This window comes from Bison bison, unplaced genomic scaffold, assembly GCF_000754665.1.
Source record: "Bison bison bison isolate TAMUID 2011002044 unplaced genomic scaffold, Bison_UMD1.0 scf7180017864492, whole genome shotgun sequence".
NCBI lineage: Eukaryota > Metazoa > Chordata > Mammalia > Artiodactyla > Bovidae > Bison > Bison bison.
Genome location: NW_011495051.1, coordinates 4,495,603 through 4,523,114, shown reverse-complemented (window position 1 = coordinate 4,523,114; position 27,512 = coordinate 4,495,603). Strand labels below are relative to the sequence as shown.

Below are 27,512 nucleotides of genomic sequence, written 5' to 3'. Positions count from 1 at the left end.
TATGCATGATGTACTCTGCATATATATTAAGTAAGCAGGGTGACAATATACAGCTTTCCCCAAAAGGAAGTGCTTACAAATTAAATACTTCATAATATTTAGAGAATTGGCCAAAATGTATTTCAAGTACTCGTGATCTGAGAAATACTCAGTACTGAATTGATATCTGGTGCTGAAGTTAGCTTAAGCTTGTTGGTTTGTTATGTATGACACTTCGTTGTACCTTGGTTTGTTAGAGATCAAATAAGACCTTATATCTGTTACAAATTAGTCAGCAAAGAAAATATCAATAACTTGATATGATGAAATGATAAGTCTGTCTAAAATAGCCTCTCCGGATTTTGGTGACTTGAAACTGAACTAAGTTAAATGGCAAGAATTCATTGACTATCTGGGTCATTGGTTGCTGGGCGAATCTAAGTTTACCAACCTTTGCCTTCTTAGGAGAGGAAAACTATAGCATAAGTTTCCAGTCAGAAAATGCTGGTGTGACAGTTTACAATTACCTGTTGGTTCTCACTAAAAATTAAGGTGTTTAAGAGTTGAGGATTCTAATATAAATATACAATTGAAGCTACTAACATTAATTAAAGGAAAAAATTTCAGTATTAAGTAGGAAAGTAGGATATATGTTTTGAGTTAAAAAGGAGTTTTATGCATGGTCAACTGAGATTATATTATTCTTGCCGGGAGAATCCCACGGACAGAGGAAGCTGGCAGGCTACAGTCCATAGGGTCACAAAGACTCGGACATGACTGAAGTGACTCAGCATGCATGCATGCATTTATTAAGTATTTATTGAGTACCAGACTTTGTGCCATAATTTATGTAATCTTTATATTTGTATTGTCTTACAGTGACCAATGATCTTATTTGACCAAGTGTTTTGAAACTTTTTGACAAACTTCCAAAATATCAAATTTTAATTAAATTTCTTTTGACCTCTAGGTAACTTTGAGGTTCGTTAGGGGGGCCGTTGGAGAAGGCAATGGCAACCCACTCTAGTACTCTTGCCTGGAAAATCTCATGGACAGAGCAGCCGGGTAGGCTGCAGTCCATGGGGTCGCTAAGAGTCGGACACGACTGAGTGACTTCACTTTGACTTACTTTCATGCATTGGAGAAGGAAATGGCAATCCACTCCAGTGTTCTTGCCTGGAGAATCCCAGGGACAGGAGAGCCTGGTGGGCTGCCATCTATGGGATCGCACAGAGTCAGACACGACTGGAGCGACTTAGCAGCAGCAGCAGCAGCAGCAGCAGCAGCAGCAGCAGCAGCAGGGGACCCGTAAGACATCTCAAGGAGGAGTACTTAACGAGTTTTATTTGGTATGTTGAATTACATGGGAAGTATTGTCAAAGGCGTGATAAGCTTTTGAGGATTTACTGTATGGGTAAATGTTACTACTGTAGACATGAAGTACTGGCTTTGGAAAAATTTGGTTTTCATAAAAGCATAATGAAAGCCTGAATTCAGTATTGCTTACTTTGCCCCCTGAAATAACACAGCTCTATTGAGACAATCCCTTGGCAGCAGGAAGATCAAGGGGAAAAGAGTAAGCAACTCAGGGACAAGCTATGACTCTTATAGCAAAAAGGGACAGCCCTCCATTACCAAATACCACTTTTTACAGGGCCTTTCTGACGTGTTGTTCTTGTCCGTGTTCTGGCACCTTATCGTTTTGATAAGGGTAACAAAAGGATTGGTTACTGATTAAACTGTTATATATGGTTATAATGTTTATGGATTCTGTCTGGAATATTACTGATTTTTTATCTCTGTTTTTCTCTTCCCTATGTCTGGAGATATCTGGAGATATAAGGAAGCCCTTCCTTTCAAGTTACTCATGACTTCGAGCAATTTGGCAAACTATACTTCTACGACTTGGGCTACTTCACAACAAGCCTCCCCCAGGCTGCCACGTTCAGACTGGTTTTCAGGCTTATTCTCCTGAATTTATACAAGATCTTTCTACACAAGAGTCAGATCCAGGACTTGGAACTCAGGGGTATTTTCAACTTGGTAGCCGTTCCCCAAATCAAGGTGGGACTGTGCCCCATTTTGGCAGGAGGTAGCTAGAGCGCTCATCACCCCATTCCCTGAAAGACATGGGGAAGGATGAAATGGAATTGGAGGTTGAAACTGAGTCCCTCTAAAACCAAGTTCCTCTGCCGAGTTTAAACATACTCCCGTGTTATCCTCAAGACTGAGGAGTATCAAAGGAAAGGGGGGGAATTGTAACAGAGCCACTGAGCACATCCAGTACTGGATGCAAACAGTCATTTCTGTGCGTGATTTCTCTGTACCCTGTACCAGACAACGGATGCTGCTCAGCCACTGGCTGATGCCTCATAAGCAACCAACCATCAAGAATTGACAGTGAATGGATTCAGACAGCGTGGAGTGGTAGTTCTGAGGAGGAGAATGAGGTAAGAGGCAGATCCCAGCCTTCTCCTCGAGGCCCTCCTGCTCACCCGGCCTTGGGCCAGCAGGTAAGCTGGGGGGTCCCAGGGATCAGCCTGGGGCCTGTGTCCTGCAGGGCTCCGGAGCCCTCAGCAAGGCCCACCCACAGGCCTTGAGGCAGCAGTGAACCTCTCCTCCATCCCTGTCCCTTCAAGCTAATAGCAGTGACCGTCTGCCTGGGTCACAGTTTGGGGGACCTGCTCTCCCTGTCTGGCGACCTGAGGAGCCTGAGGGCCAGCTGAGTTGGGCGCCTGGCTCCCTCAGCGATGATAGCTGTGCAGGGTCTGGGGACTTGGCCCTGAGGGAGCTGCCAGCTGAGCTCTGCCTCGCCTCTTCTAAGCCCGGATGGGGACCTTGGAAGGTGTCAGTTGTCTTGGGACCTGGCCCTTTTTTGTTAGGACGGAGAATGACATTCGTTTGGTAGAGATTTACAGGAACATCATTACCTGACCATGACCTGACCTCAAGAACAAAGAATCTGACACCAAGAAGTTTGCAATAACTCACCACACCCCTCCCTCACATTTTGCTTTAAAGGGGCTTTGGCACCCCGCTCCAGTACTCTTGCCTGGACAGTCCCATGGACGGAGGAACCTGGTGGGCTGCAGTCCATGGGGTCGCTGAGAGTCGGACACGACTGAGCAACTTCGCTTTCACTTTTGAAACTTCACTTTCACTGAGCAACTTCACTTTCACTTTCATGCACTGGAGAAGGAAATGGCAACCCACTCCACTATTCTTGCCTGGAGAATCCCAGGGATGGGGGAGCCTGGTGGGCTGCCATCTATGGGGTCACACAGAGTCGGACACGACTGAAGCGACTTAGCAGCAGCAGCAGCAGCTGAAAGCTTTCAGTAACTTTGGGGGTTCTTAGGACATGGCCGTCTCCTTCCATGGCCCTGTAATAAACCTTTCTCTGTTCCAGACTCCAATGTTTTAGAATTGATGGACCTCACTGTACGTCGGGCACACAGACTTCCATTTTTGGTAACATTCTGACCAGTGTGAGGTGGCACCTCATGGTAATTTTGATTTGCATTTCTCTAATGACTGGCGATGTTGAGCATCTTTTCATGTGCCTACTGACCATGTGTATTTCTTCTTTGGAGAAATGTTTAGTTAGGTCTTCTGCCCATTTTTTGATTGGGTTGTATTTTTGTTGTTGAGCTGTATGAGCTTTTTGTATATTTTGGAGATTAGGTCCATGTCAGTTGCATCATTTGCAAATATTTTCTCCCATTCTGTAAGTTGTCTTTTCATTTTGTTTATGGTTTCCTTTGCTGTGCAAAAGCTTGTACATTTGATTAGATCCCATTTGTTTATTTTTGTTTTTTATTTCTATTGCCTTGGGAGCCTGACCTAAGAAAACACTGGTACAACTTATGTCAGAGAATGTTTTGTCTATGCTCTCTTCTAGGAGTTTTATGATGTTACGTCTTATATTTAGGTCTTTAAGCCATTTTTAGTTTATTTTTGTATATGGTGTTAGGGAATGTTCTAACTTCATTGATTTACGTGTGGCTGTCCAACTTTCCCAGCACCACTTACTGAAGAGACTGTCTTTTCCCATTGTATATTTTTGCCTTTTTGTTGAAGATTGATGGACCATAGGTGTGTGGGCCTATTTCTGGGCTCACTATTCTGTTCCGTTGATCCATGTGTCTATTTCTGTGCCAGAACCATGCTATCTTCATTACTGTAGCTTTGTAATATTGTCTGAAGTCTAGGAGGGTTATGCCTTAATACAGAGTCAGATTTGTTCTTCCCAGGACTTCCTTTATGGTCCAGTGGTTAAGACGTCACATTTCCACTGCAGGGGATGCAGGTTTGATCTGTAGTGTAGGAACCAAGATCCAACAAAGCCCATGGTGCAGCCAAAAAAAATAAACAAGACTTACGCTTCCCTATTACAAATGCCCTGCCCTGGTGGATACCCAGCCTCCTGGAGCCTCCGTCAGCCTGGAACTAACTGGATACTCAGATGGTGGATGTCCAGGCAGCATGAAGCAGCCTCATGGACATGATTTCTCATCTGTGAACAGAGGAGTTGTGGTACATGGGAGCCGCCCCTCGTGCTTTTACCCACCCGCCGCAGCCCCCTCCTCCCAGCCTCCCTGCCTCTGCCCTGCTTCCCTGCCCTCCCAATCGTCTGTCCCCAACACGACAGCCTGAAAGAGCACCTCAAACAGGAGTCTGTGGCGGCGACAGCTCCACTGGAAGCTCCTCATGGCCCCACTGTTGCCCTGTGTTAAATGTCCATTTCTGACCACAGCCAGATGCAGCTCAAGGTGGCTGACCTCACTTCCTGCTCCTGAACACCCAGGCTTCCTGGATCCCCTCCAATGCTGCCACTCCTTGCTGTCTCAGGGCCTTTGCGCAGGCTGTCCCTTCTGCCTGGAAAGCTCTCTCATACTGCTTTTTAGTTAGAAAATTCTTTTAAAAAATTGTTTTTATTTATTTGTTTTTGGCTGTGCTGGGTCTTCCTTGCTGTGCAAGCTTTTCCCTAGTTGTGGCAAGCGGGGGCTACTCTCTAGTTGCGGTATACTGGCTTCTCATCACAGCGGCTTCTGTTGTGAAGCATGGGCTCTAGGGTGCATGGGCTTCAGTAGTTGTGGCTCCCAGGCTCTAGAGCACAGGCTCAGGAGTTGTGACACACAGACTTACTTGCTCCATTGCATGTGGGATCTTCCTGTACCAGGAATGGATCATGTCTCCTACAGTGGTAGGCAGATTCTTTACCACTGAGCCATCAGGGAAGCCCTAGTTAGAGAATTCTAATGGAGCTTTAACCCCCAGCTCACATATCCAGGAGAAGTCCAGACCAGGCTGCAACCTCTTTTTTGCAATGTATTTAATTTTAGTATTGATCCAATAGACATTTTTAGAAGAGTATTTATTTATTCGGCTGTGTTGGGTCTTAGTTGGGGCACACAGGAGCTCTGTTGCATCATGCAGGTCCTTTTGTTGTGATTCCTTGACTCTCTAGTTGTGGCTCACAGGCTCAGTAGTCTGGCACAAGGGCTTATTTGCTCCACAGCATGTGGGATCTTAGTTCCCCAACCAGGGCTTGAACCTATGTCCCCTGCATTGCAAGGTGGATTCTTAAGTACTGAACCACCAAGAAAGTCCTTGCAATCTGTAATTTTTTTTTTTTTACAAGTTTTCTTACTGGTTATCTCTTTCACCCACTTGCTTCCTGCCATATTCTTGGGGCCTGACACAGCAGGTGCTCAAGAAACATTTCCTGGCTGAGATGGAATGAAGAGGTGGGATCTGTGGGAAGGGAGGGTAGGAGGCTTGAAATTCTCCTCACCTGCCCCTCCCCCACTCCAAGGAACCCCTGGTGCCCCCTCCCCTGCCACGGAAACCACTTTGAGAGCCAGTGATTTGGGTCAGCCCTTTCCCTTTATGGATGGGTCAACTCTATGCCCAACGCCATGAAAGCCTGGAGGCCACACGGGAGGTCAGGGCAGTGACTAGTCCCCAGTTCCCTCCACCCCTCCCTCAGCAGGCCATGTGGGAGAGATTAGTCAAGTCCCACCTTTGCTATTAAACATTGGCCTGGCTTGCGTGACAGCATATCCTATATCATCTGACTGCAGGTGTGGTGGAGCTGGACTGACTTGTCCACTTCCTTCTCCCTGGAGTCGCCTTATCCCCTCCCAGCGTGACCAACTGTTCCTCGGCCCGAAGCCTCCTGGTCGGCTGCTGTCTGCCCTGCACACTGCCCCTCCAGGTAAGGCCTCCTGGGGAACACGTCCCCTCTCCCTGGAGGCAGTGATGCCCCCTGGGAAGGGCTTGCAGGCTGTACTCCCAGACATTTTTGGTGTTTTGGCTGTGCTGGGTCTTTGGTGCTGTGCATGGGCTTTCTCTAGTTGCGGCGAGCAGGGTCTTCTCTCTAGATGTCGTGTGCGGGCTTCTCACTGTGGTGTTTTTTGTAGAACATGGGCTATAGGCACACGGCTTCAGCAGTCGCCGCTCGAGGGCTCTAGAGCTCGGGCTCTGTAGTTGTGGTACCCCAGCTTAGTTGCCTCACGTGGGATCTTGATTGAACCTGTGCCCCTTGCACTGGCAGGGAGATTCCTATCCTTGGCACTGGACCACCAGGGAAGTCCCTCCCAGGGGTCTTTCTGGGTACCAGGTGCACCAGAGGTGGAGCAGGTGTGGGCAGTTCTGATTGATTTGCCAAACCAGGAGGAGCTGCGTTTCTCTCCATTTCTGTCAATCTGTCTCTGGCAAAGCTCTGGCTTAGAACCCCCACTGCTTCTTGGCCCCCATTAGCACCCCAGAGCCCTTCCTCTTTCCCACCCCATTCCGTGGGGAGACGACCTGAGGTGTGGGGAGAAGGGGGTGGATTTTGTTCTGTTTATCTGATCTTTATGGTGTCCTGGCATCATGGCATTTTTCAATTCCTTTCTGGGAAAAAAATATCTCAGGTTCCACTTGGGTGGAATCTCAGCCCTGACCTCCCCAACCCCCATCCCCAGATCCAGGATCCTCCTCCCTGCCAAGGGCCTCAGTGCCTCCTAGGAGGAGTTGCTATAAACCCAGGACAAAAAAATATATATTCATTTTAAGTGCATTTCCACACACTAACCTTCTGTGCGTGGCCCCAAACCCCAGCGGCATAAAGTAGGTTGTGGTCAGAGTTCAGCCTCCTGAACCTCCTCAAAGGTTTTGTCTTTTGGGTCTCTTTCCAGAAATTCTGGCATGAACATGTAATTCTAAATCCCACTCCCTTTTCATCACCCGAGGCCACCTGCCAGCTCCTCCATCCCACACTTGGAGGCTTATGCCAGCTGTGCCCAACAGAAGTAACCCACCAGCTATCAGAGTCTTCTTTAATTTTTTTGGCTGCCCTGCACAGCATGTGGTGTCTTAGTTCCCCGACCAGGGATCGAACCCTCAGCCTCGGCAGTGAGAGTGCAGAGTACTAACCACTGGACCACCGGGGAAGTTCCAAACTAGTATTATTCCAATGTGAAATCAACAGAAGTATTGAGATAATAATTTTAATCTCATTTGCATCCCAAGTCTTGGAATGTGTGCTCAGTCACTCAGTTGTGTCCAACTTTTTGCAACCCTATGGACTGTAGCCCACCAGGCTGTGGGATTTTTCTGGCAAGAATACTGGAATGCATTGCCATTTCCTCCTTCAGGGGATCTTCCTGACCCAGGGATCAAACCCGTGTCTCCTGCCCTGTAGGCAGATTCTTTACCGCTGAGACACTGGGGAAGCCCAAGTCTTAGAAACTGGGTGTATCTTACACCAATAGCACACCCAATCCAGACACTTGGTTTTCACTGTAGATCCTTGATCTTTAATTAGACTTTGTAAAAATGTCCTGTGGGAGCAGATTTGCCCCTCCAAGGTGTCCCAAATATTCTGTCAGGATTTCCAGTTGTTGAATTGGCTATCAGACGCTGATTTTGGTGGGGTTTTGTTGCGGGGCGGGGGTGCGGGTGGACGTTTGGGTTTGTTTGTTTGTTTGTTTTTGGCCTCATCTTGGGCATGTGGGATCTAGTTCTCTGACCAGGGTTTGAACCCATGCCCCCTACAGTGGAAGTGTGGAGTCTTAAACCACTGGCCCCGCCAGTGTTTTTACTTTTTATCTTGAAATTGTCTTCAATGTACAGAATAGAGAAGCTTTTCTTAATTTAATTTAGCTTAATGCTAACAGTTCGTCCAACACAACTGCTATATTTCAAGGGCTTGAGAGCCAGAGGGGCGCACCCTATGGGGCAGACAAATAATATTTCCATGATAGCAGAACTTGTAGACAGCCTCAGGCTGTAGACTGGAGCTCCATGTGCAACACAGGAGTTCAGTTCAGTTCAGTTCAGTCGATCAGTCGTGTCCAGCTCTTTGCGACCCCACAAACCACAGCACACCAGGTCTCCCTGTCCATCACCAACTCCCGGAGTCCACCCAAACCCATGTCCATCGAGTTGATGATGCCATCCAACCATCTCATTCTCTGTCGTCCCCTTCTCCTCCTGCCCTCAATCTTTCCCAGCATCAGAGTCTTTTCCAATGAGTCAGCTCTCCGCATCAGGTGGCCAAAGTACTGGAGTTTCAGCTTCAACATCAGTCCTTCCAAAGAACACCCAGGACTGATCTCCTTTAGGATGGACTGGGTGGATCTCCTTGCAGTCCAAGGGACTCTCAGGAGTCTTCTCCAACACCACAGTTCAAAAGCATCCATTCTTTGACGCTCAGCTTTCTTTATAGTCCAACTCTTACATCCATACATGACCATTGAAAAAACCATAGCCTTGACTAGACAGACCTTTGTTGGCAAAGTAATGTCTCTGCTTTTTAATATGCTGTTTAGGTTGGTCATAACTTTCCTTCCAAGGAGTAAGCGTCTTTTAATTTCATGGCTGCAATCACCACCTGCAGTGACTTTGGAGCCCAGAAAAATAAAGTCAGCCACTGTTTCCACTGTTTCCCCATCTATCTGCCATGAAGTGATGGGACCAGATGCCATGATCTTAGTTTTCTGAATGTTGAGCTTTAAGCCAACTTTTTCACTCTCCTCTTTCACTTTCATCAAGAGGCTCTTTAGTTCTTCATTTTTTGCCATAGGGTGGTGTCATCTGCATATCTGAGATTATTGATATTTCTCCTGGCAATCTTGATTCCAGCTTGTGCTTCTTCCAGCCCAGCGTTTCTCATGATGTACTCTGCGTATAAGTTAAATAAGCAGGGTGACAATATACAGCCTTGACGTACTTTTTTTCCTATTTGGAACCAGTATGTTGTTTCATGTCCAGTTCTAACTGTTGTTTCCTGACCTGCATACAGGTTTCTCAAGAGGCATGTCAGGTGGTCTGGTGTTCCCATCTCTTTCAGAATTTGAGCCCGGTGGCTACGAAGGCGCACAAGCGCAGGTGCCGAGAGGAGCTACCCTGCGCCCGAGGTAAGCAGTGGTGGCTGCGCTTTGCTGGAGCAGCCTTGAAGAGAGACCCCACATCCAAAGTAAGAGAAACCCAGGTAAGATGGTAGGCACTGAGAGAGGGGATCAGGGGGCAGACAGACTGAAACTACAGTCACGGACAACTAGCCAATCTGAACATGGGAGAGGAGTTTGCAATTACATTAAAAGAGGAGAGTTCGGATTCTGGATCATAAGTGCTCCAGCTTTGTGTTTTGGGGCAAAAGACATACCTATTGCTCAGAACCTCTGTTTTCTCATCTGTAAAAAGGGCAGCTCCGTGGCTGCAGGAAGTGGAGGGGCACAGGGCTAAAGTCCTAGATTTCCGTTCCCGCGGTTGGGATCTGGAGTCTGGGAGGGCTTTGTGACCGCATGCAGGAACAGAAAGGACCAGGGAATGGACCAAGAGACACCCAGAATCCCCTAGTGCATGACCAGGGGTGGGAGGTGTCTTGAGTGCTTATTCCCTGAGCTCTTCCTGTCCTCTCCCCGCAAACTGTTCAGGTTCTCTGTCACCTCCGGGCCTCAGCATTGGCTGTTCTGTCCACCAGGAGTGTCCTTTCCCCCAACTCGTATACTGCCTGGTGAGCCCTCTAACATAATTCCATTGTACTCCTCCCAGACGGAGTCTTGGCTCCAAGCCTCAACTCCAGGGCCCTGGGGAGCACTCAGTAACCAGCCCTGTCTTCTCCCTAGGCTGGGGAAGACTCTGGGGAAGCTAAGAAAGGGCAAGGGCAAGGGCAAAGTCAAGGTCAAGGTGGGACCTGAGAACCATTAGAACCTATCCTCGGTCAAGAGGTTGCGTGACCTGGTGGGTAGGAGAGCGTGGACTCCGGGGCCGGCTCTGCTGTTTTCTCACTGAGTCCCCTAGCCTCAGTTTTCTCATCTGTAAAATAGAAATAACCCACATCTGCCCGCTAGGCATGTGTGTTATTGGTTTTTTTTTTTTTTCAATATTTATTTATTTGGCTGTAGCAGGTCTTAGTTGTGACACAAGGCATCGTCAGTCTTTATCGCGGCATGCAAGGATCTTTAGTTGTGGCATGCGGGATCTAGTTCCCTGATCAGGGATCAAACCCCAGACCCCTGCATTGGGACCTCAGCATCTTAGCCACTGGACCTCCAGGGAAGTCCCTTAGTTAGTTCAGTTGCTCAGTCGTGTCCGACTCTTTGCGACCCCATGAATCCCAGCACGCCAGGCCTCCCTATCCATCACCAACTCCCGGAGTTCAACCAGACTCACATCCATCGAGTCAGTGATGCCATCCAGCCATCTCATCCTCTGCCGTCCCCTTCTCCTCCTGCCCCCAATCCCTCCCAGCATCAGGGTCTTTTACAATGAGTCAACTCTTCACATGAGGTGGAAGTCCCTAGGCATGTGTTATCCTTCTTGTCAAAGATGCCATATTCACTCTCCCCTCCTCCCAGCTGCTCCAAACCATGTATCCACCTGGTTGCGCCAAGGTGAAGTGTTCCTGGCACCACTGTCTTCCCGGGCTGTTGCTGCAGCTGCTTCTGGCTCTGTGCTTCTTCTCTTATCTGCGTATGTCTCAAGAGAAGCCCAAGCCCAAGCCCAAGCCCATGTGGGTCTCTGAACTGGGGGCCCCTTCCCAGGCCACTGAGGGGTCCTCCGCCCACCTGCCTCTGCGTGTCCTGCTGTGGACATGGCCATTCAACCGGCCAGTGGCTCTGTCCCGCTGCTCGGAGTTGTGGCCTGGCACAGCTGACTGCCAGCTGACCGTCAACCGAAGCGAGTACCCTCAAGCAGACGCGGTCCTCGTGCACCACCGGGAGGTCAGCAACCGGCCCCGGATGCAGCTCCCGCCTTCCCCGCGGCCCCCTGGCCAGCGCTGGGTTTGGTTCAGCATGGAATCACCCAGCAACTGCTTGAAACTGAAGGACCTAGATGGCTACTTCAACCTCACCATGTCCTACCGCCGGGACTCAGATATCTTCATGCCCTATGGCTGGCTCGAGCCGTGGCCCGGCCAGCCCGTGGAGACGCTGCTCAACATCTCGGCCAAGACCAAGTTGGTGGCCTGGGTGGTGTCCAACTGGAATAAAGACTCTATCAGGGTGCAATACTACAAGCTGCTGAAGCAACACCTCCAAGTGGACGTGTACGGACGCTTCCACACGCCACTGCCCCACGCGCTCATGGCCAAGCAGCTGTCCCAGTACAAGTTCTACCTGGCTTTTGAGAACTCCCTGCACCCCGACTACATCACAGAGAAGCTGTGGAAGAACGCCCTGCAGGCATGGGCCGTGCCAGTGGTCCTGGGACCCAGCCGGGTCAACTATGAACAGTTCCTGCCACCCAAAGCCTTCATCCACGTCGAGGACTTCCAGAGCCCCAAGGACCTGGCACAGTACTTGCTAGCACTGGACAAGGACTATGCCAGCTACCTGAACTACTTCCGCTGGCGGGAGACACTGCGGCCTCGGTCCTTCTCCTGGGCCCTGATGTTCTGTAAGGCCTGCTGGAAGCTGCAGCAGGAGCCCAGGTACCAGACGGTGCCCAGTATCGCGTCTTGGTTCCAGTGAGCCGGCCAGCCTGGCACCTGCACTGCTGAGTATCTGGGGCTGGAGCTCTCCCTTACCTGGGGCTTCACCTACTGGGCACCTCTGCTGCCAGGGGTCTTTCCTCCCTGGGAGCTCTCTTGCTAGGAACTTTACCTGGTGGGGGCAGGGGTGAGTTGCCAGGGGCTATGGCTGCCCCTGGGGAACTTGCCTTGGCGTCCTGACCACTGGTGATGGCTCTGGTGGACTGGTTTGTGTTTACTGCTGCTGTTGATGAACTGTCTCTGGGGTACTAAGGTAGGCAATACTAACACCATTTTCCAGATGGGAATGCTCTGAGGAAAACTGGCTTGTCCTCCCTTATTCCACACCAGCACTCTCCCCCCAGGGCAATTCTGCTCCCAGGGGTTACTCACAGGGTCTGGCGACATCTGTGCTTGTCACAAATCGGGTGGGCCGATAGCATCCAGTGGATGGGGAGCCAGACATCTTGCCCAAAAGTCTATGGCGCCCAGAACGGCCCTGAACTTGGGAGAACGGACCGGCCCCAAGTGTTCAGAGGTAGGAAAAACCCTCAAGCAGGGTGGGAAGACCGAGGCCTGGAGCAGGTGAGAGTGGGGGTGGGGCTATCTGGGAGGTCACGTAGGGCAAGGTTGAGACAAGTGAATCTTCTATACCCACTGCAGGGATATGGGAGGGGCAGGGCATGCCCCCAAAGGAGGTTTGCGCATGGTTCTAAGCCCCATGTGAGTGGCAGTCTCTGTGTCCTGTGAGTGTGTGTGTGTGTGTATGGCATGCACTGCTGAGAACCCCAGCCCTGGGTTCTGCGAAGGCAGCTCTTATGTTCCAATTCTCTGGTGGGCTGGGCCAGCGCCTTGTGGTTGGATCCAGGTGGGAGACAGGGAGGCTGTGGTCCCAGGAGGCCACACACACACAAACACACACCCGCCAAGCCATTTCAGGGACCACAGGCCCAAGCACCAAAGTTGATTTTCCTGCTGTGTGTCCTGGGCTGAGCAATTTCCCTCTCTGAGGCTCAGGGCCTTCTAGGATGGGGAAACTGAGGCTCAGCTTCTTCGGCTTCTGGGAACTCTGGCCTCTCTGCCACGGCCGCTGGGCTGAGTCAGCCCGAATGGTGTAGGAATCCACCACCCCAAACCTCAGAGTCAAAAGACTGCGGGGGTGGATGGGGACCCCAGCCAGCCAGCGTGCTCTGAAACTGCCTTCCAAGCTGACCACCCACAGTCTGGGGCCTGGCCTCCAAGTGCTGCTCTTGGGTCTCCCTGGAAGTCCTGCCTATTAGCTGACTCCAGTGGGTCCAGCTGCCGCAATGGCAAAAAAGAAGACTGGAAAGCAGGGAGCTGGGGATGTTCCTGCCCAGCCAGGTGAGTCTCCCTGGGTGGAGCATCTGAGCTGAGTCTCCCAGCATCAGGATGGGGATTGGGTCTGCGAAGGACACCATGTTTAGTAGGTTCTAGAAGGTGGTCCTTAGCGCAGCAGAGAGGAGGCCACTCTAGGAGACACAAAAGTAAAGGAGAGGGTGGGGCTCTTCTTTTGAGAATCCCAGACTAGTGTGGGAGGATGGAAGAGAAGGGACTGTGCCCTTACACAAACTGGGCAAAGGGGCAATTGTGCCTTGGAGACATTCCCCTGTCACCCAGTCTGAGGGGAAGAAGGGTAGGAGTCCATCCATCTGGTCCCCCGTGAGCCAGTCCTGTGCTTGCAGTGGCCACTGTCTTACCCGCCCTCCTCAGACCATTGACGAGCAGACCCCTCTCTGCCTGCTAGGAACCCAACACCCTGTGCCCATTCTGGGCGTGCCAAGCATCAAGGTGACACCGTGGGCAAATCTAAACACCGCATCACGCTTTTTCCATCCTCCACGGGGGCTCCTGGAAAATTCTCCCTCGAGCTCTGGCCAGAGCCTTTACGGCCCCAGGACCTAGGTCCCTGGGGACCCAGCTGTGCCCCAGCAGGCGCCGGTTTTGGGTTAGATGGGATTGGCGCCCGCCCCAGACCTATCCCCGCAGGGAGATGGGCAACGCGGATATTTTTAGCTAGTGAAAGGAGATAGTGGCTCCGAGTTCACCCTGGTGGCAGCTGACCAGGCCCGAAGACGTCTGTTGGGTGAGGGAGATTTGCACCACTTGGACCTCAGTTTTTCCATCTGCACTGTGGCTCAATCTTTCCTACCCAGAAGGACACCTTGTCAGGGAGTAGGCTAGGACACACCTGGAAGGGGCAAGAGAGCCTGTAGAGAGAAGCGAAGGAAGGTCCCTGTGGGCATCCCCCCATTCAGCCCCTTTGCTTCCTGCACGCCTGAACAAAACCGTCTTTCTTTCCCCCGAGCCCAAAGCAAACGGGATCCTCCCACTATAGTGCCGACGGTACCCGTCCCCCTCTTCCCAGTGGAGATGGCGTCTCCTCCCCGTAGGCCTTCAGCACGGAATCACAACCCTGGCTGGATTTTCCACACTTTATTTTGGTACAGTTAACGCGAGAGTCCTGAGCCCTGAACGGCATCTTCTGCTGGTGGGCAGTCTGTCGCGGGGCTTGCCAGGCGGGACCGTGGGTGCCGTCGGGGCGGGGGCCGTGGCCTCCGTCTCTCCGGGCCGGCTGAGGTAGGGTCACACGCAGGCGCACTCGCGCGCCGACAGCTCGTGGACCGTGTGGTAGCGACTGTGCGTGTCCAGAAAGGACACTTCGTCCTCGTAGGCCGTCGGGCGGCAGCAGGGCTGAGCGCGCACCCGCTCTCGCCGCACTCGCCGCCGCTGGCGCAGGCGTCGCAGCCCCAGGTCGTAGACGCGCGCGGCCGCCTCGCACGCGCCTGCGCAGTAGCGGAACAGCACTGTCTCTTCCGACGCGTAGCCCAGGCCCAGCTCGCTCACGCGCACCTCGAGCTCGCGCAGCCCGCACGGCCGTGTCCCCGACCGCGCACGCGCGCGCCGCCGCCGGGGCCCCGGCCGACGGCGCGGACCAGGGGACCGCCCGGCCCATGGCGTCAGTTCTCGAAGCTCCACCGCGTCCGGGGCGCCCTGCAGCAGTGCACGGTCTGCGAGGGGATGGAGAAGGGCCGAGGGGTCAGTGGGTGGATGCATGGGAAGGAGCGCCATATCTACGCTGTTCCTCTGCGAAAAGGGACCTTGGGGTGACTCAAGGCCTAGTGCACCCTCTCCCGACCACATCTTATCTTGCTCCCTGATTCCCGCTCATGCACCCTTTCTGGGTGGCGTGTGTGTAAGGGGAGGGTTGCATATCCAGGCCCACAGGCTGGGTCCCCAAGGCTACCAGCACTCTTCTCTGGAGCCTACACCTAAGATGGACTGCCCAGAACCATTTCCTGTACCACATACCAGTCTGCCCCAACTTGAGCTGAGCCGACCCGGTGTCTGTCTCCCTGTTGGCACACCCCTCCACCACTCTCTGTGGACCCCATCCCTATGCAGGGCAGCACTGGAAATTCTTCCCTTTTTCACTGAGCTGCTCTCACCTCACTGGAGAAAAAAAAAGGAGGGGTGGCGCTCAGCAGGCAGTGTAGTGAACCAAATCCCTGTCCCTCCTGGGCCCCAGCTGTCCCCACCCCATGCTGGTTGCCCCAGGAAACTGGCACATCCTCTCTGAGCAGTGTTGGGGGCCTGCTTCCCACACCCCAACCGCCCACTCTGGTTGAGTTGTCATGGGTCTCTCAGTCCCTCTCTGGGATCCCCACCCAGACCTCCGCATCTTCCCTGAACCTCTGGCCTGTTCACAACGCCTCCCCCTGCCCCCATCCCTCCTGCTCCACCATGTAGCAGTACTCAAGTTTCCCCTTTCACAACACCAAATCAGGGTGTGTGAGCTTCTCAAAATGCACAGAGGAGCCGCAGACACTGAGACCTGTGTGTTGGCCCCACCACATGGGGTGACAGCTACCATCAGGGGCTCCCCCCATGTTACAGGTGAGGAAACTGGCATCCAGAGGGGAAAAGAGGTGCCTAAGACCACACCACTGGCAGGTGACGGAGAGAAAACCAAACAATCTTCCCACCTCCATCCCGTGCCCAAATTTGGTGTAAGTCCAACCCTCTTCTCCCACAACTGCCTGGAGGTGCCCTGAGCCATAGATTCCCAGGACTCCATGGCCTAAATTTATTTCCCAAGCGGCTGGTCCTGCCCCAGTGCTCTTCAGCCCCAAGAGAGAAGTGTAGACATCGGAATGGCAGGCAGCACTGAACTGACATTGGGTCTGCAGATGGGGGGCTTCCAGCCCCTGAGCAGGTGGCAGTCACTCTTGTGGTTGAGAGAGGAAATCCCGAGTGTAAGCTCCCACCTGCCCCCAAGGCTGGCGCACCTGGCTGTCAAAAGAAATAGCTTCCTGGGAGGCCCAAGCGGGAAGGGCTGTCTGTCAGCCTGGGAGCTGTCTGTTCCCACAGGGGGTCTCAAGAGCAGACAAGCCCCAGTTCTGAGCCTTGCTCTGCCCACTCTGAGCCTTGTAGTTTCAGGCAGATGACAGCCCTACTTTCGTTGCACCCGCTGTACCCTGCTGTACCCTACTTTCATTGTTTGCTCAGTGAGACTTGCAGAGTCCCTATGTTGGCTGGGGCTGGGAGGGTGGAAATCAGGGGCCACCCAACAGCATCTTCTGGGAGATGGGTGGGAGTAGGGTGACAAACACTGCTTGCTCTGGGATCAGAGTGAGCCTAGCTCACTAACGATGCCTAAAATTCCACCAGTGTGCCCACCCCAAAGATGTGTGTCTAGAGTTAATTCATAGGATTGCCAGGTTAAGATACAGATCCCCGGTTCAGTGTGAATTTCAGATAAACAATAATCTTCTAGTATATCTGTTCTTCCAGCAGGCCTGGCCACGTGCACAGGATCTGGAATACAAGGAGATGATGCCCACATCTCCCTGGCCCAAGCCTGAGATTCCTCCATCAGTACATTAATCCCAGAATCTAGAACACGGACTCTGGGGTATGGAAATCTTTGTCCTTCCTCCAGTAGGGCTAGATCCAGGGACAGGATGCAGGGCAGCCAGGACCCGATGGTGGGCCGAGATCCTCCCCGATGCCTGAAATTCCACTGGGCCTTTGCCCCAGGGCCTGGAGCACTAGCTTTGGGGAGCCCGGGTCTCTGGGACCCAGTGTCCTGGGAAGGACTTAGCAGCCTGAAGCGGGGGAGCGGCGGGGGCGGAAGTGGAGCTTGCGCCGGAGGCCACCCTTGTCCATTGTGAAGACAAGAAAGAAGGATTGTGTGGGCCGGCAGGGCGCGTGTGGACTTGCACGCAGGCGTGCATGCACCCCCTACCCACAGGGGCCCACGCACACTCCCCCGCCTACACCTAATCCCCATCCACCCGTGCACCCACGAAGTCAGGGCCCACGCACTGCTCTGGCCCCACAGAACCTGCAGGGGGCAGGCATCAGGGGCTAGTGGGGAGCTGGACCATGCAGCCACAACCCCCAGGGCTGACATTTCCACTTTTCTACCTCCTGGCCTTTTCCCACATCTTCTTGCTCATCTTCTGTTCCTCTATGTCTGTCTTTCTCCCCATTTCTAGGACTCGTCCTATTTCTCGGTCCCTCTCTCTGCCTCCCCTGTCACCCCCCGAGCAGGTCACTAGGGCCTCCGGTCCAGCCTCCCTCTTCCTCCACCCCCCGCTGCGCTGCAGGGGCCACCCGGGCCGAATGCCCAGGTCTAATCTCCATCTGGCCCCTGGGCCCCTCAGGGCTAGAGCCTAATTCCTTGTGACAGCTGAGCTGAGGGACCCCAGTTCCCAGCATCCATCCCCTCTGACACCCCTGCCAGGCCGTTGAGGGGATTTGCACCCTCCCTCCACCCCATCTAAAATAAGCCTTTGTGGCCCGCTCCACTGCGTACAACATTCCACCATTATGGTCGTTGTGACGTTGGGGGTATCTGACTCAAGACAGGGGGCGGGGGAGGGCTTACACTGGGCCAGACGGGCGATTCGGGCATCCAGGGTGCGAGGTGGCCGGCGCAACGGGGCCAGCGCAGGTCCGAGGCGGTGGCCGAGGAGCAGGCCCTCCCGACACATCCAGATGGAGAGCACGGAGCTGCAGAGCACCGAGGCCAGGGCCGCCGCCTTCCAGCGCTGCATCCTCAGCCTGCGTCCACGGGATGGTCAGCCACACGGCCTCCGTTGTCTGTCTGTCAGGCAACAAACGAATGGGCACAGGGTGCTGGACCAGCTAGTGGGGATACAGTGGGGCCCCTGGATTTGAACCACTCCTGCTTAATGACCAATAATAATATAGAAGTGATTCATCTAGGAACCACTGAACAAGGTTGTGGGAAATGCTGCCAAGGAGGAGGTGGGCACTGTGCCAGGGGTAACCTGGGAACCGCCCCCATGTGGGCGTCCCAGAGTGCTTTCCTGAGGATTGAAGAAAGTTGAAACTTGAACAAAGGTAGGAGCTAGCCAGGCAGAAGAGAATGGCATCTCAGGCAGGGGCAACAGCGGGTGCAAAGGTCCTGAGGCGTGACCTGGAGTGGCCAATCCAGCCAGGAGGCTGCAGTGGCTGGAATCCAGGGAGTCTGGGGAAGACTGGAAGGTGAAGACATCTCCAGCAGGGGGCACTGTGGGACAAGGGTGGTGAGGAGAGGTGGTGCTTAGAATAGGTAGTCTGGGAGGCTGGAGCCCTGGGGTTGAGCCATATTAATGTCCCTGGAAGTGACTTTCCACCCTGCTCTGGGCCTAGGTTCCCTGCCCCCCCGCCCCCACCAGACAAATAGATGCCCAGAAGTGGGCAGCAATGGACCAAAGCTGCCCTCAACCCACCTCCAGGCCTTTGTACAAGTGAGTCCTTCCGTCCAGAACATTCTCTCCTCCACTGCCGCCCACTCCTTCCACTTTCAGTCTTAGCTTAGACGGTACCTGCCCCAGGAAGCTTTCCCTGATTGCGCCTCCTCCTCAGCCCCAGGCCCGTGCAAGGGCACTCTCTGGGTCCCCATAATGTCTAAGCTTCCCCTACTGGGGCACCGATTACTCAGTGTTGTGGTTGCCTAGTCGCGTCATGCTCACAGTAGATGTTTAATAACTCCTGCGTACCCCCACACCCCCACCCTGTCTGTGAAGCTCCCCGCCACTGAGCGGCCTCCAGCCCGCGTTTACATTACTCCGCCGGCCGCCCGGCGCGGGGCCTGGCGGCCGGCCCGATGTAAACATTTACACGGAGCGATGAAAGCCGGGCTGGACGACGGTCAGCGCCCCGGCTCGGCCGCGGGGTGCTGGGCGTCCCCGCGCGCGCGCCTCAGGCCGCACGGGCTGACCTGCGCGCTGCCCAGAGCAGTTAATTGCGTGCTATTTGCATCTCATTTGCGTGCGATGTGCCTGTGTCGGCGGAGGGGGACGGGGCGTGGCTAAGAGCAGTAAGTTTGGAACCACCTCTCCCCTCGCCCCAAGGATGCACCCGCACAGGACCTACACCAGACAGTAAGTAACGGAGAAAGCTTATTAACCCCCTGTTGTGTACCATAAGCGGTGCTGAGCCCAGGAAGGAGGCATTGTAACCTCCATTTTATAACTGGAGAAATTGAGGCGGGAAACAGAGTGGCTTGGTCAAGGGCACAGCTAGGAAAGGATCTAGAGACTCACACCCTGATTCTTTGACACAATGCACACCACGTGGGTGGAGCAAATGCTCTGGAGTCATTCTGAGGACCTGCCATTGTTGGTGGTATTGGATTTTTTTTTTTTGGCCACGAGGCATGTAGGATCTTCTCCAGCCAGGTGATGGAACAGGTGCCCCCTGCATTGGGAGCGCAGAGTCTTAGCCACTGGACTCCTAGGGAAGTGGTTAAGTGGAAGATACTGCTGTTATTATTACTGTGGTGATAATATTATTACTGTCAGTAGGGTGATGGATAATGAGGGCCCCAACCTGGGGCCATGTAAACAAACCCTGGGCCAGCCTGGAGTTCTGAGGACATGTGCAAAGGCCCTAGGGCAGGGCCATGCTTGGCTGGTTGAAGGAATCACCAAGGCAGCCCCATGTCGCTGGAGCAAAGTGAGCAAGAGGAGGTGAAGGCAGGGAGGTGACGAGGACAGGTTGTGCAGGTCATGCAGCCCTGTGGGTTGGGAGGAGAAGACTTCATTCTCAAGGTTGTGCAGCAAACAGGTCAGTCTTGGCCATTTGTCAAGTGCCCAAACCCACCGCCTTTACTCTTAATGAGCCCCTACTTGATGCCAGATCCCATTGTACAAACTTAATGCATGTTATTAAGTCATTTTAACTTCACAAGAGTCCTTATTCCCATTTTACAGATGGAAAAACTGAGGCCCCAAGTGGCAAAGTGACCTGCCAGGGTCACAGAGCTAAGATGAGAACTCTGGTGGCCTCACCCACCCTGGCAGGGGGAGACATGGAAACCCCCCCAGGTGCAAGACCTCTGGTCATCACACCCAAGTCTTGGAGTGGCGTGCCTCAGTTTCCCTGTTAGATTGGAACAAGGTCCCTGTACAGCACTAGTGTAAAACAGGGGGCTGAAAGGATAGATGGGTCTCCAGTTCCGAGATGGCCCAGCCACAGGAGCCCATGGTGGCCTTGGAGCTGCAGATCTCCTGGAGCTTTGAGGGGGATGGGAAAGCAGGGGACCGCTGGTGGAGGGGACCTGGCAGGCACAGCTGATAAGCGTCTGCAACAATGGGCCTTTCTGTATGGGGGTCACCCAACTGGTTTGTCTCTGGCGTGGACCTGATGGGGAGCGGGTGTGGTGGAGGGCATGGAGGGGGAGACCAGGTGTGCATGAGCTGTGTGCTTGTGTCATGGGGAAGGTGGGCACTCACACAGCACACTTGGAGGCTCATGTTCACACGCAGCCTTCCCAGACTCACACACACTCTGACTCGCTCAGCACATGTGCACGCGCGCGCGTGTGCGTGTGCACACACACACACACACACACACACTCTCTCTCTCTCATGTGTGCCCATTGTTGCATGCACACTTTCAGACACTGCCCAGCTCACACATTCTGATATGCTCAGATGCTGTCCTGCTTACACACTCAGTGGTCTCACACACCCTCAAACAGAATTCCACTCACATGCTTGAACACAATCACACACTCCGGTGTTCTCCCACCTAGAACATGACCATGCACTCGAACGTTATCACACCCTCACACCTGAACATCACTGCATTCACCTGCTAGTGTGTTTCATACTCTCACATGTGGGCATTTTACTCACAAACATAGCATTCAAGCACTACCACTCACTACCACACACGTGCACACACATCCTGATTTGCCCTTGGGAGATCCCCTGATCACACCCCTTACACTCTCTCATGCCCATGGGAGCTCTCGCACACCCTTGAGACTCACACTCCCACACAAATCAAGCACCTTCACACTCAGACACATATTGTCTCTTGCACGCTGACACAGAGAATGGGCACGCCACACACGTGCTGCCTCCAAGCCACCCCTTGTGCACTTGAACTTGTGCGTGCACAGGCGTGCCTGTTATCACCTGCATCCTATATTCCAGCCACGCTCGTGCAAGCAGGCATGCAGACACACACATCCTGCCAGTGCTGGGGCCCTTGGCTGCCAAGATTCCAGGCGACATGGGGCAGTGGAGGCACAGCAGGTTGCGAGGGGGGAGAGGGGAATGTGGGAGGCAGAATGACCCAGAGGAAAAGGCCTGCTCTGCCCACACCTGCTGGCCTTTCAAGTGCCACCCATCTGCCAGACAGGACCTGGTCAGGGGTCCCCTCTCAAGCCAACAATGTCCAGACCCTGGAGAATTCTCATTGCCTAAGGAAGGGGGCATCTCCCTTCATGGGGGTCAGGTCAGCCTGAACTGCAGCAAGAGGGTCCTTGAATGACCTCAACTTCTAGCTGGAGGCCACAGAGTCCCCAGGGCTGGGAGGGAGGGGAAACTGAGGCTCAGAGAGGGGTGATGAACAGCCTGTAGACACACAGCCAGCTGGATCTTTCCAGTTATCCAAGGAGCAGACAATTAGGGTGAGGGTGTGAGGGTGTTCCTGGCAGCTTCTTTGATGGTGCCAGGAAACACTGCTCGTTATCTTGATGTCCCGGCAATGCTCCAAGTTTCCACCTTTCCACAGAGCTTCCCAGGGAACACCCACCAGGCATACCTGTTCCCAGGGTCACCAGCCTTTAGCCTGTGGAGCCGCTGGCCTCAGGGAGGAACCTGATTCATGCTTGTTCCCAAGGAGAGGTTGGAGGAGAGGGGAACCCTCCGCCCACACACTCATCTCTCTAGTCTGGGGGAGGCATGCCTGTCTCCATCAGGCAAACTCCTACTCTTCCTTCAAAGTCCCAGCTCCTATAGCCCCTCCTCCCGAAAGCCATGCCTGCTCCCTATCTTGACCATCCCCCCACAGCTGCAGGTCCCTCCCCCTTGCCTAGCTCTGCCAGCATAGTGTGTGGGTCCATATCTGTCTTTGCTGGATAGGAGGAGCTTCTGGAGGGGCAGTCTGGGCTGAGTCCCCTCAAGGCAAAGATGGACACTGAGAATTCCATCCACAGTCACCAGGCTTTTGCCCGTGTGGTGCCTCCCTCCACTAGCACTGTTCTCCCCCTGCACCTCACCCCCAGATCTGTCTCTGGTCTTCCTGTATCTCTGTTTCCCCAACTTCAGAAAGGGTCCGAGGGGGTCCACCCCACACTATAGGAATGACCGGGTTGCATGTGGGGCTGTCATTGCCACCCACGGGCAGAACAAGCCAGGCTGGGAAGCCACATGGGCAGTAGTGGGAGTGGCTGCCCCTGGAGAAGGGTATTTCTGGATGCTGCGGCACCTGGGGTCCAGACAGCTGAACTCACATCCATGTTCTGCCTCTTCCTGGCTGGACCACATGGCAAGCTCCTCCCCCTCTCTGAGCCCGTTTCCCATCTGTACAATGGGCTTCCCAGGACACATCCTCATCTGGAGGGCCATTTTTGTTCAGTGAAGCCCTGCAGGCCTGGCCTATGGCAGCAGTGGGGCCCGGGTGTCAGACGCCTGTGCTTGCACGCCCTTCTCTGCTTCCTCCATCAGTCTTCCAGCTCTGGGGCTGGCAGCTGGGCCCATTCCCCAGGCAGCCTTGCTCATTTTGTTTACCCCAGATGACCCCTGGGGGTTCCCTAGGGATCCACTGATGGGGAAACTGAGGCCCCATTTCATGATGGGGAAATGGGTGGGACTTGATCTTCTCTCCAGACAAGATTCAATGGTTCTGCAAAACGAGAAACAAATTCCACAGCCCACAAAAATGTGCCCCCTCCCTCAGAGGGCCCCAGGGCCCAGCCCCACCCTGTGGTGGGGATGGGGAGGCCGGGGCAGGCGGAAGCCAGCGTCGCACATCTGCAGATAAACCAGGAACATCTGGCTAGCACAGCTGGTTCCGATGTCGCGTCTGCGGGGGCCAGGGGCCAGCCTGTGGGGCGGCCTCGTGGGAGGGTGCAGGCACAGAAGCCCCCTGCAGAACCTCCCAGGCCTGGCTAGAGGTGGGAGCCCAGCCTCTCCTCTTTTTCCTCCAACCCAGAAGCTGCCTGCTGGCCGATTGCTAGAACCATCGCTGGCTCCCTGCTACTCTGAGAATCAAGTCTCGGGTCCTGAGCTTATCCTAAGGGGCTCTGGGTCTGTCTTCGCCAAAGTGAGGCTGAGGAGTCGACTTCTGGGGAGGACTTCTGTGTTGGTTGCTTTGTGATAATAGTATTAAAGAAAAATAGCTAATACTAACCCTAGTGAACAACACCATTGCTGCTGTTCTAAGTGCTTTACATCTTTTAGTGCCTTCGTAGAAAGGTGTGGACCATTTTATCCCCATTGTGTAGACAGAAAAACTGAGGTCCAAAAGACTGAAGTGTCTTCCTCAGGGTCAAACAGAGCATGAATGGCCAAGCTAGAATTTGAACTCAGGTGGCTAGGCAAACTCCTACTCATCCTTCAAAGCTCCAGCCTCAGTGCCCTCTGTTCCACATTCGTGAACACTGTGCCACATGGCCTTCCTCGTACAACCAGAACAGGAATAATAACATTAACACCTGGCGGTGCTGGCCGTTCCGTTTATTTAGTGCCGAGACCTCTGCTGAGTGCTTTCCACAAGTTTATTTCCGCCCCCCGCACAGTCCCTGGAAAAGATGTTCTTATTATTAGCGCCGTTGACCACATGGAAACTGAGGCTTGGAGAGGTAAAGTGACTTGCTCAAGATCACACAGAAATTAAGTGGCTGAGCTGCAGTTGAACCGGGATCTGACTCTAAACTTGTTCTCTCAATGTCTCCACAACCCCCCATAACAAGGGTAATGCTGGGGGGTGGACGGAGAGAAGCAAGGTCTTGCTGTTTAGGAGGGACTGAGGTCCAGGGAAGGAGAGTATTTTCTCAAAGACACAGAGCAGAGCAGCACTAGCAAGTAAACAGAAGACCCACTGTTCTGCCCCCAACTCATTCACTCAACACATATGGAGTGCCTACTAGGTGCTGGGCCGGCCAGGGAACACAGGATGGCCAAGGCCAACTGGGACTCCGCCTTGGCCAAGCTCAGACCATCCATTAAGGGAGATGGATAATAAAAAAGAGAGAAAGATTTTAGGGAATTCCCTGGCAGTCCAGTGGTTAGGACTTTGCACTTTCACTGCTGGGGCCCCAGGTTTGATCCCTGGTTGGGGAACCAAGATCTCACAAGCTGTGTGGCTACAAAAGTAAGAGAGAAAGGAGGGAGGGAGGGAGGAAAAAAGGGAGAGAGAAAGAAGAAAGCAGTAGAAACTAACACAACATCATAAAGCAATTATACTCCAGTTAAAAAATAAAAGAAAAAAATAAAATTAAAGCCCAATAAAAAAGAAAGGGTAATTTAGAGGTTGTCAGTGCAACACCAGCCCCCAAATAAAACAAGGTGAAGCAATAGTGACCAGGGTTGCTTTTAGGCTGAGTGGTCAAGGAGGGCTTCTCAGAGGAGGCAGGATTTGCGCTGAGCCCACGTGAAGATCTAGAACAGTGTTCTAGGCAGAGAGAAGTGCATGAGCAAAGGCTCAGACACAGGATGATAGTTTTTCAAAAGGACCGGGGTGACCAGAGCAAACTTAGCCAGGGAACACCACAGGGAGATGAGGAGAGATGGGGGGGCTCCTATTCCCCACCAGTGCCCAGTGCCCACTTCCTATACTGGCCACTGTTCAGGCGTGTTCTTGGGGAGGCTGGGCCGGGGAGCGTGTATGTGGTGGGGCTGCCTGCTTTTCCGACCCGCTGTTTCTGGCCTGGTCCTCTGCGGCTGGCCCATAAAATTCCCACCTCGACCATACCAGGCTGGTCTGGCTTAGCCAAGCTGGCCTGGGACAGGCCTTACAGGCATCTGGGGCGGGCGTTGGGGGGGGACCTCCCCGGGGGAGAATAACAGGATCAACCTAATGAGGCCTGGCACGGCTGAGCAGCTGGCATGGGGCCCAGTGGGTGGCGCGAGGGACATGGGTCCTCTAGGAGGACGCCATACAAACCTGGCCTTGTGACAGAAAGGGAAACCAAGGCACAGACCTCTGACATGTCTCAAACTCTAACACAGGTGTCCTGGGAAGCAGGGGACCCGAGTCACCTTTTCCATGTCCCCAGTTCAAATTCTGCCTTGGGGTCCTGACATACTGAGCTCTTTAGGCACGGATGGTGGGGCCCTTGCTCTGGGCTTTCTTTCCCCCACTGGGAAGTGAGGGCCACCTGCTGGATTTCTTCCAAGGCCAGACAAAGCCTGAGTCCTCTGGGATTGTTAGTTAAGATCTTTCTGCTCCTGAACACCGATGCCAAAGTGTCCCAGGTCCTACTCAGGCTTCCTTGGTGGCCGTTACACACCCTGAAAGTCCAGGAGGCTGGCTGGCTGTTTTGAGAGCCTCAGGCCTGCCCCCCACCCTCCCCCTCATGAGTGCAGCAGGCACCGGGCCTGTCTTATTTTCTGCTTCGTCCTGGTGCACAGCTTGGCACACGGTAGCTTAGGGCTCAGGAATTAATTACATGGCACATAAGGAAAGATCCCTCCAGCTTGCCCAGCCTCAGTTTTCTCAGATGTGAAATGGGGAGAACCAGCCTCCCACTGTGCCTGCTCAGTTGATTCACTGGGCAGAGGGAAGATCCTGTCTCCCTTCATGGGCCTTGACTCCCCTATCCCACCTTGGGGAACCAGGAAAGCTGCATCTGCAGAAGAATCCCAGAACCTCTCAGCAAAGATGGCTGCACCCGATGATGCCAGATGCATTAAAGGACCTGTTCCTCTCTCTGTGTCTCCAGCTCCCATCTCCAGGAATCTGTCCTTGAAGGCCCCAGCCCAGTTCTCTGTCAACCTTTCAGAATGATCTCTCCCTCCCACACTCAGGCCCCCTGGATTTTCCAAAACCACCCATGCACTTTCCTGCCTCCAGATCTTTGCATATGCAGTTTCTACTAGCTGGATGCTTTTACCTGTCCCACTTAGAAAACTCCTACTCATCCTGCACAGCCCCAACCCCAATGGCTCTCCTCTAGGAAGTCTCCCCTGACCCTCCTACCCGGAGGTAGTGCCTTTGCTCCCCACTTTGACCTCCACCTTGGACTCAAGTTTGTCTTCCTGGAAGGACAAAGCCCAGGAGCCTGACCCCAAACAGAGTCAGCTACACCATGGCAGTACATGTTGGTGGAAGTGATATCTTGGTTGTGTTCTTTGCCTGGCTGCAAACTGTTTGGTTCCCTCTCTTGTCCCAGACTCTTGAAAGCTGTATCCATTTCTCACCCCCTGAAAACTGAGGCCTATCACCTGAGAGACAAGCAGTGATGGCAGAACCTCAGACACTGCGCCCAGCTGTAGGGAGGCATGATTTGGTTTCTTCCCTGCACCTTTGGAACTAGCTCTTTGCAGCTCTCTGGGAGTGGGCTGTAAGGCCTGGGAGTGGCTATGGAAGCTCAAACCTCAGCAGTCCTAGAATGAAGGGTGTGGGGAGAGGTGTCCAAAGGGCCCAAAGCAAGGGGCTGGGGGCGGGGAAAAGCTGGCAAAACTGAAAGTGTCCCCCAACTGACATCCGCCTAGACCACTCATGCCCTTTTAGGGCTTCCTCAGCCTGGGGCTTTTTTAAAGACAGACAAAGAATGCCATGCAACAGACAGAAAAGGATGTTGGACAGGGTGGACATGCACAAGTGAGGAAAATCAGGGGTCTGGCGTTTCATGCCCCCCACATAGGCCCTAGTTCTACTCCCCAGATCTGGGCTGCTGGCCTCAGCCTTGCAGGTAACCACAGACCCACTGAGCCAGGCCAGTGGCACCATGATATATGTATGCTGGTGCTTCCTGGGGAGGGGACTGTGGTGACACCCACCCCAGGAGAGAAGCCACTTCTGTCTCTGGTCCCAGCCCATATCTCCCCACTGTCTGCAGCCTCCTCCACTTAAAGACTGTGAAGTGACAAACCACACTTTCTGGGAGAATTTTGGGACCATCCTGAATATGAGATGTCTTTAGTAAAAAGAGGAAGGAAGACCGCTCTTTCTTCAAATTTGGTCTTTGCCCTTAAGGGACACCCCCCCCCCCCCAAAATGGTTTCGCGCCCTCTTGCGGCTGCATAAGGCTCCAGGAGCCTAGAGAGCTGGGCCCTTACCGGAGGACACCGTGTCC

The 27,512-nt window shown here is 53.5% G+C and overlaps 2 protein-coding genes across 4 annotated transcripts in view; one reads left to right on the top strand and one right to left on the bottom strand.

Moving 5' to 3' along the window:
• Positions 1-2,406: 2,406 nt before the first annotated feature.
• LOC104979717 (galactoside 3(4)-L-fucosyltransferase) lies at positions 2,407-12,266 on the top strand. 2 transcript variants are annotated; one of them, XM_010828208.1, is made up of 5 exons: positions 2,407-2,492; positions 3,389-3,472; positions 6,066-6,199; positions 9,320-9,460; positions 10,830-12,266. In XM_010828208.1, exon 5 carries the CDS (start codon positions 10,842-10,844, stop codon positions 11,943-11,945), a length of 1,104 nt encoding a protein of 367 aa, XP_010826510.1. In that variant the 5' UTR covers positions 2,407-2,492; positions 3,389-3,472; positions 6,066-6,199; positions 9,320-9,460; positions 10,830-10,841; the 3' UTR covers positions 11,946-12,266. The 2 variants fall into 2 exon arrangements, with proteins under 2 accessions (XP_010826510.1, XP_010826511.1); XM_010828209.1 differs by lacking the exons at positions 2,407-2,492; positions 3,389-3,472 and having other exon boundaries at positions 6,139-6,199; positions 9,320-9,445; positions 10,830-12,260.
• Positions 12,267-14,383: 2,117 nt separating this feature from the next.
• NRTN (neurturin) overlaps positions 14,384-27,512 on the bottom strand; it is a 22,939-nt gene continuing 9,810 nt past the window's right edge. The window contains exons 3-4 of one of the 2 annotated variants that reach the window (XM_010828206.1): positions 17,856-18,074; positions 14,384-14,973 (exon numbers count right to left, since the gene is read on the bottom strand). In XM_010828206.1, the coding sequence (XP_010826508.1) occupies positions 14,549-14,973; positions 17,856-18,024 (594 nt within the window). In that variant the 5' untranslated portion in view covers positions 18,025-18,074 and the 3' untranslated portion in view covers positions 14,384-14,548. Of the gene's footprint in view, positions 14,974-17,855; positions 24,481-27,512 lie in introns of those variants that run through there. The other variant, XM_010828205.1, reaches the window with a different exon arrangement.

Excerpts from the sequence above, each read along its gene's own strand:
- LOC104979717 (XM_010828208.1), top strand. The coding sequence starts at position 10,842 with ATGTATCCACCTGGTTGCGCCAAGGTGAAGTGTTCCTGGCACCACTGT.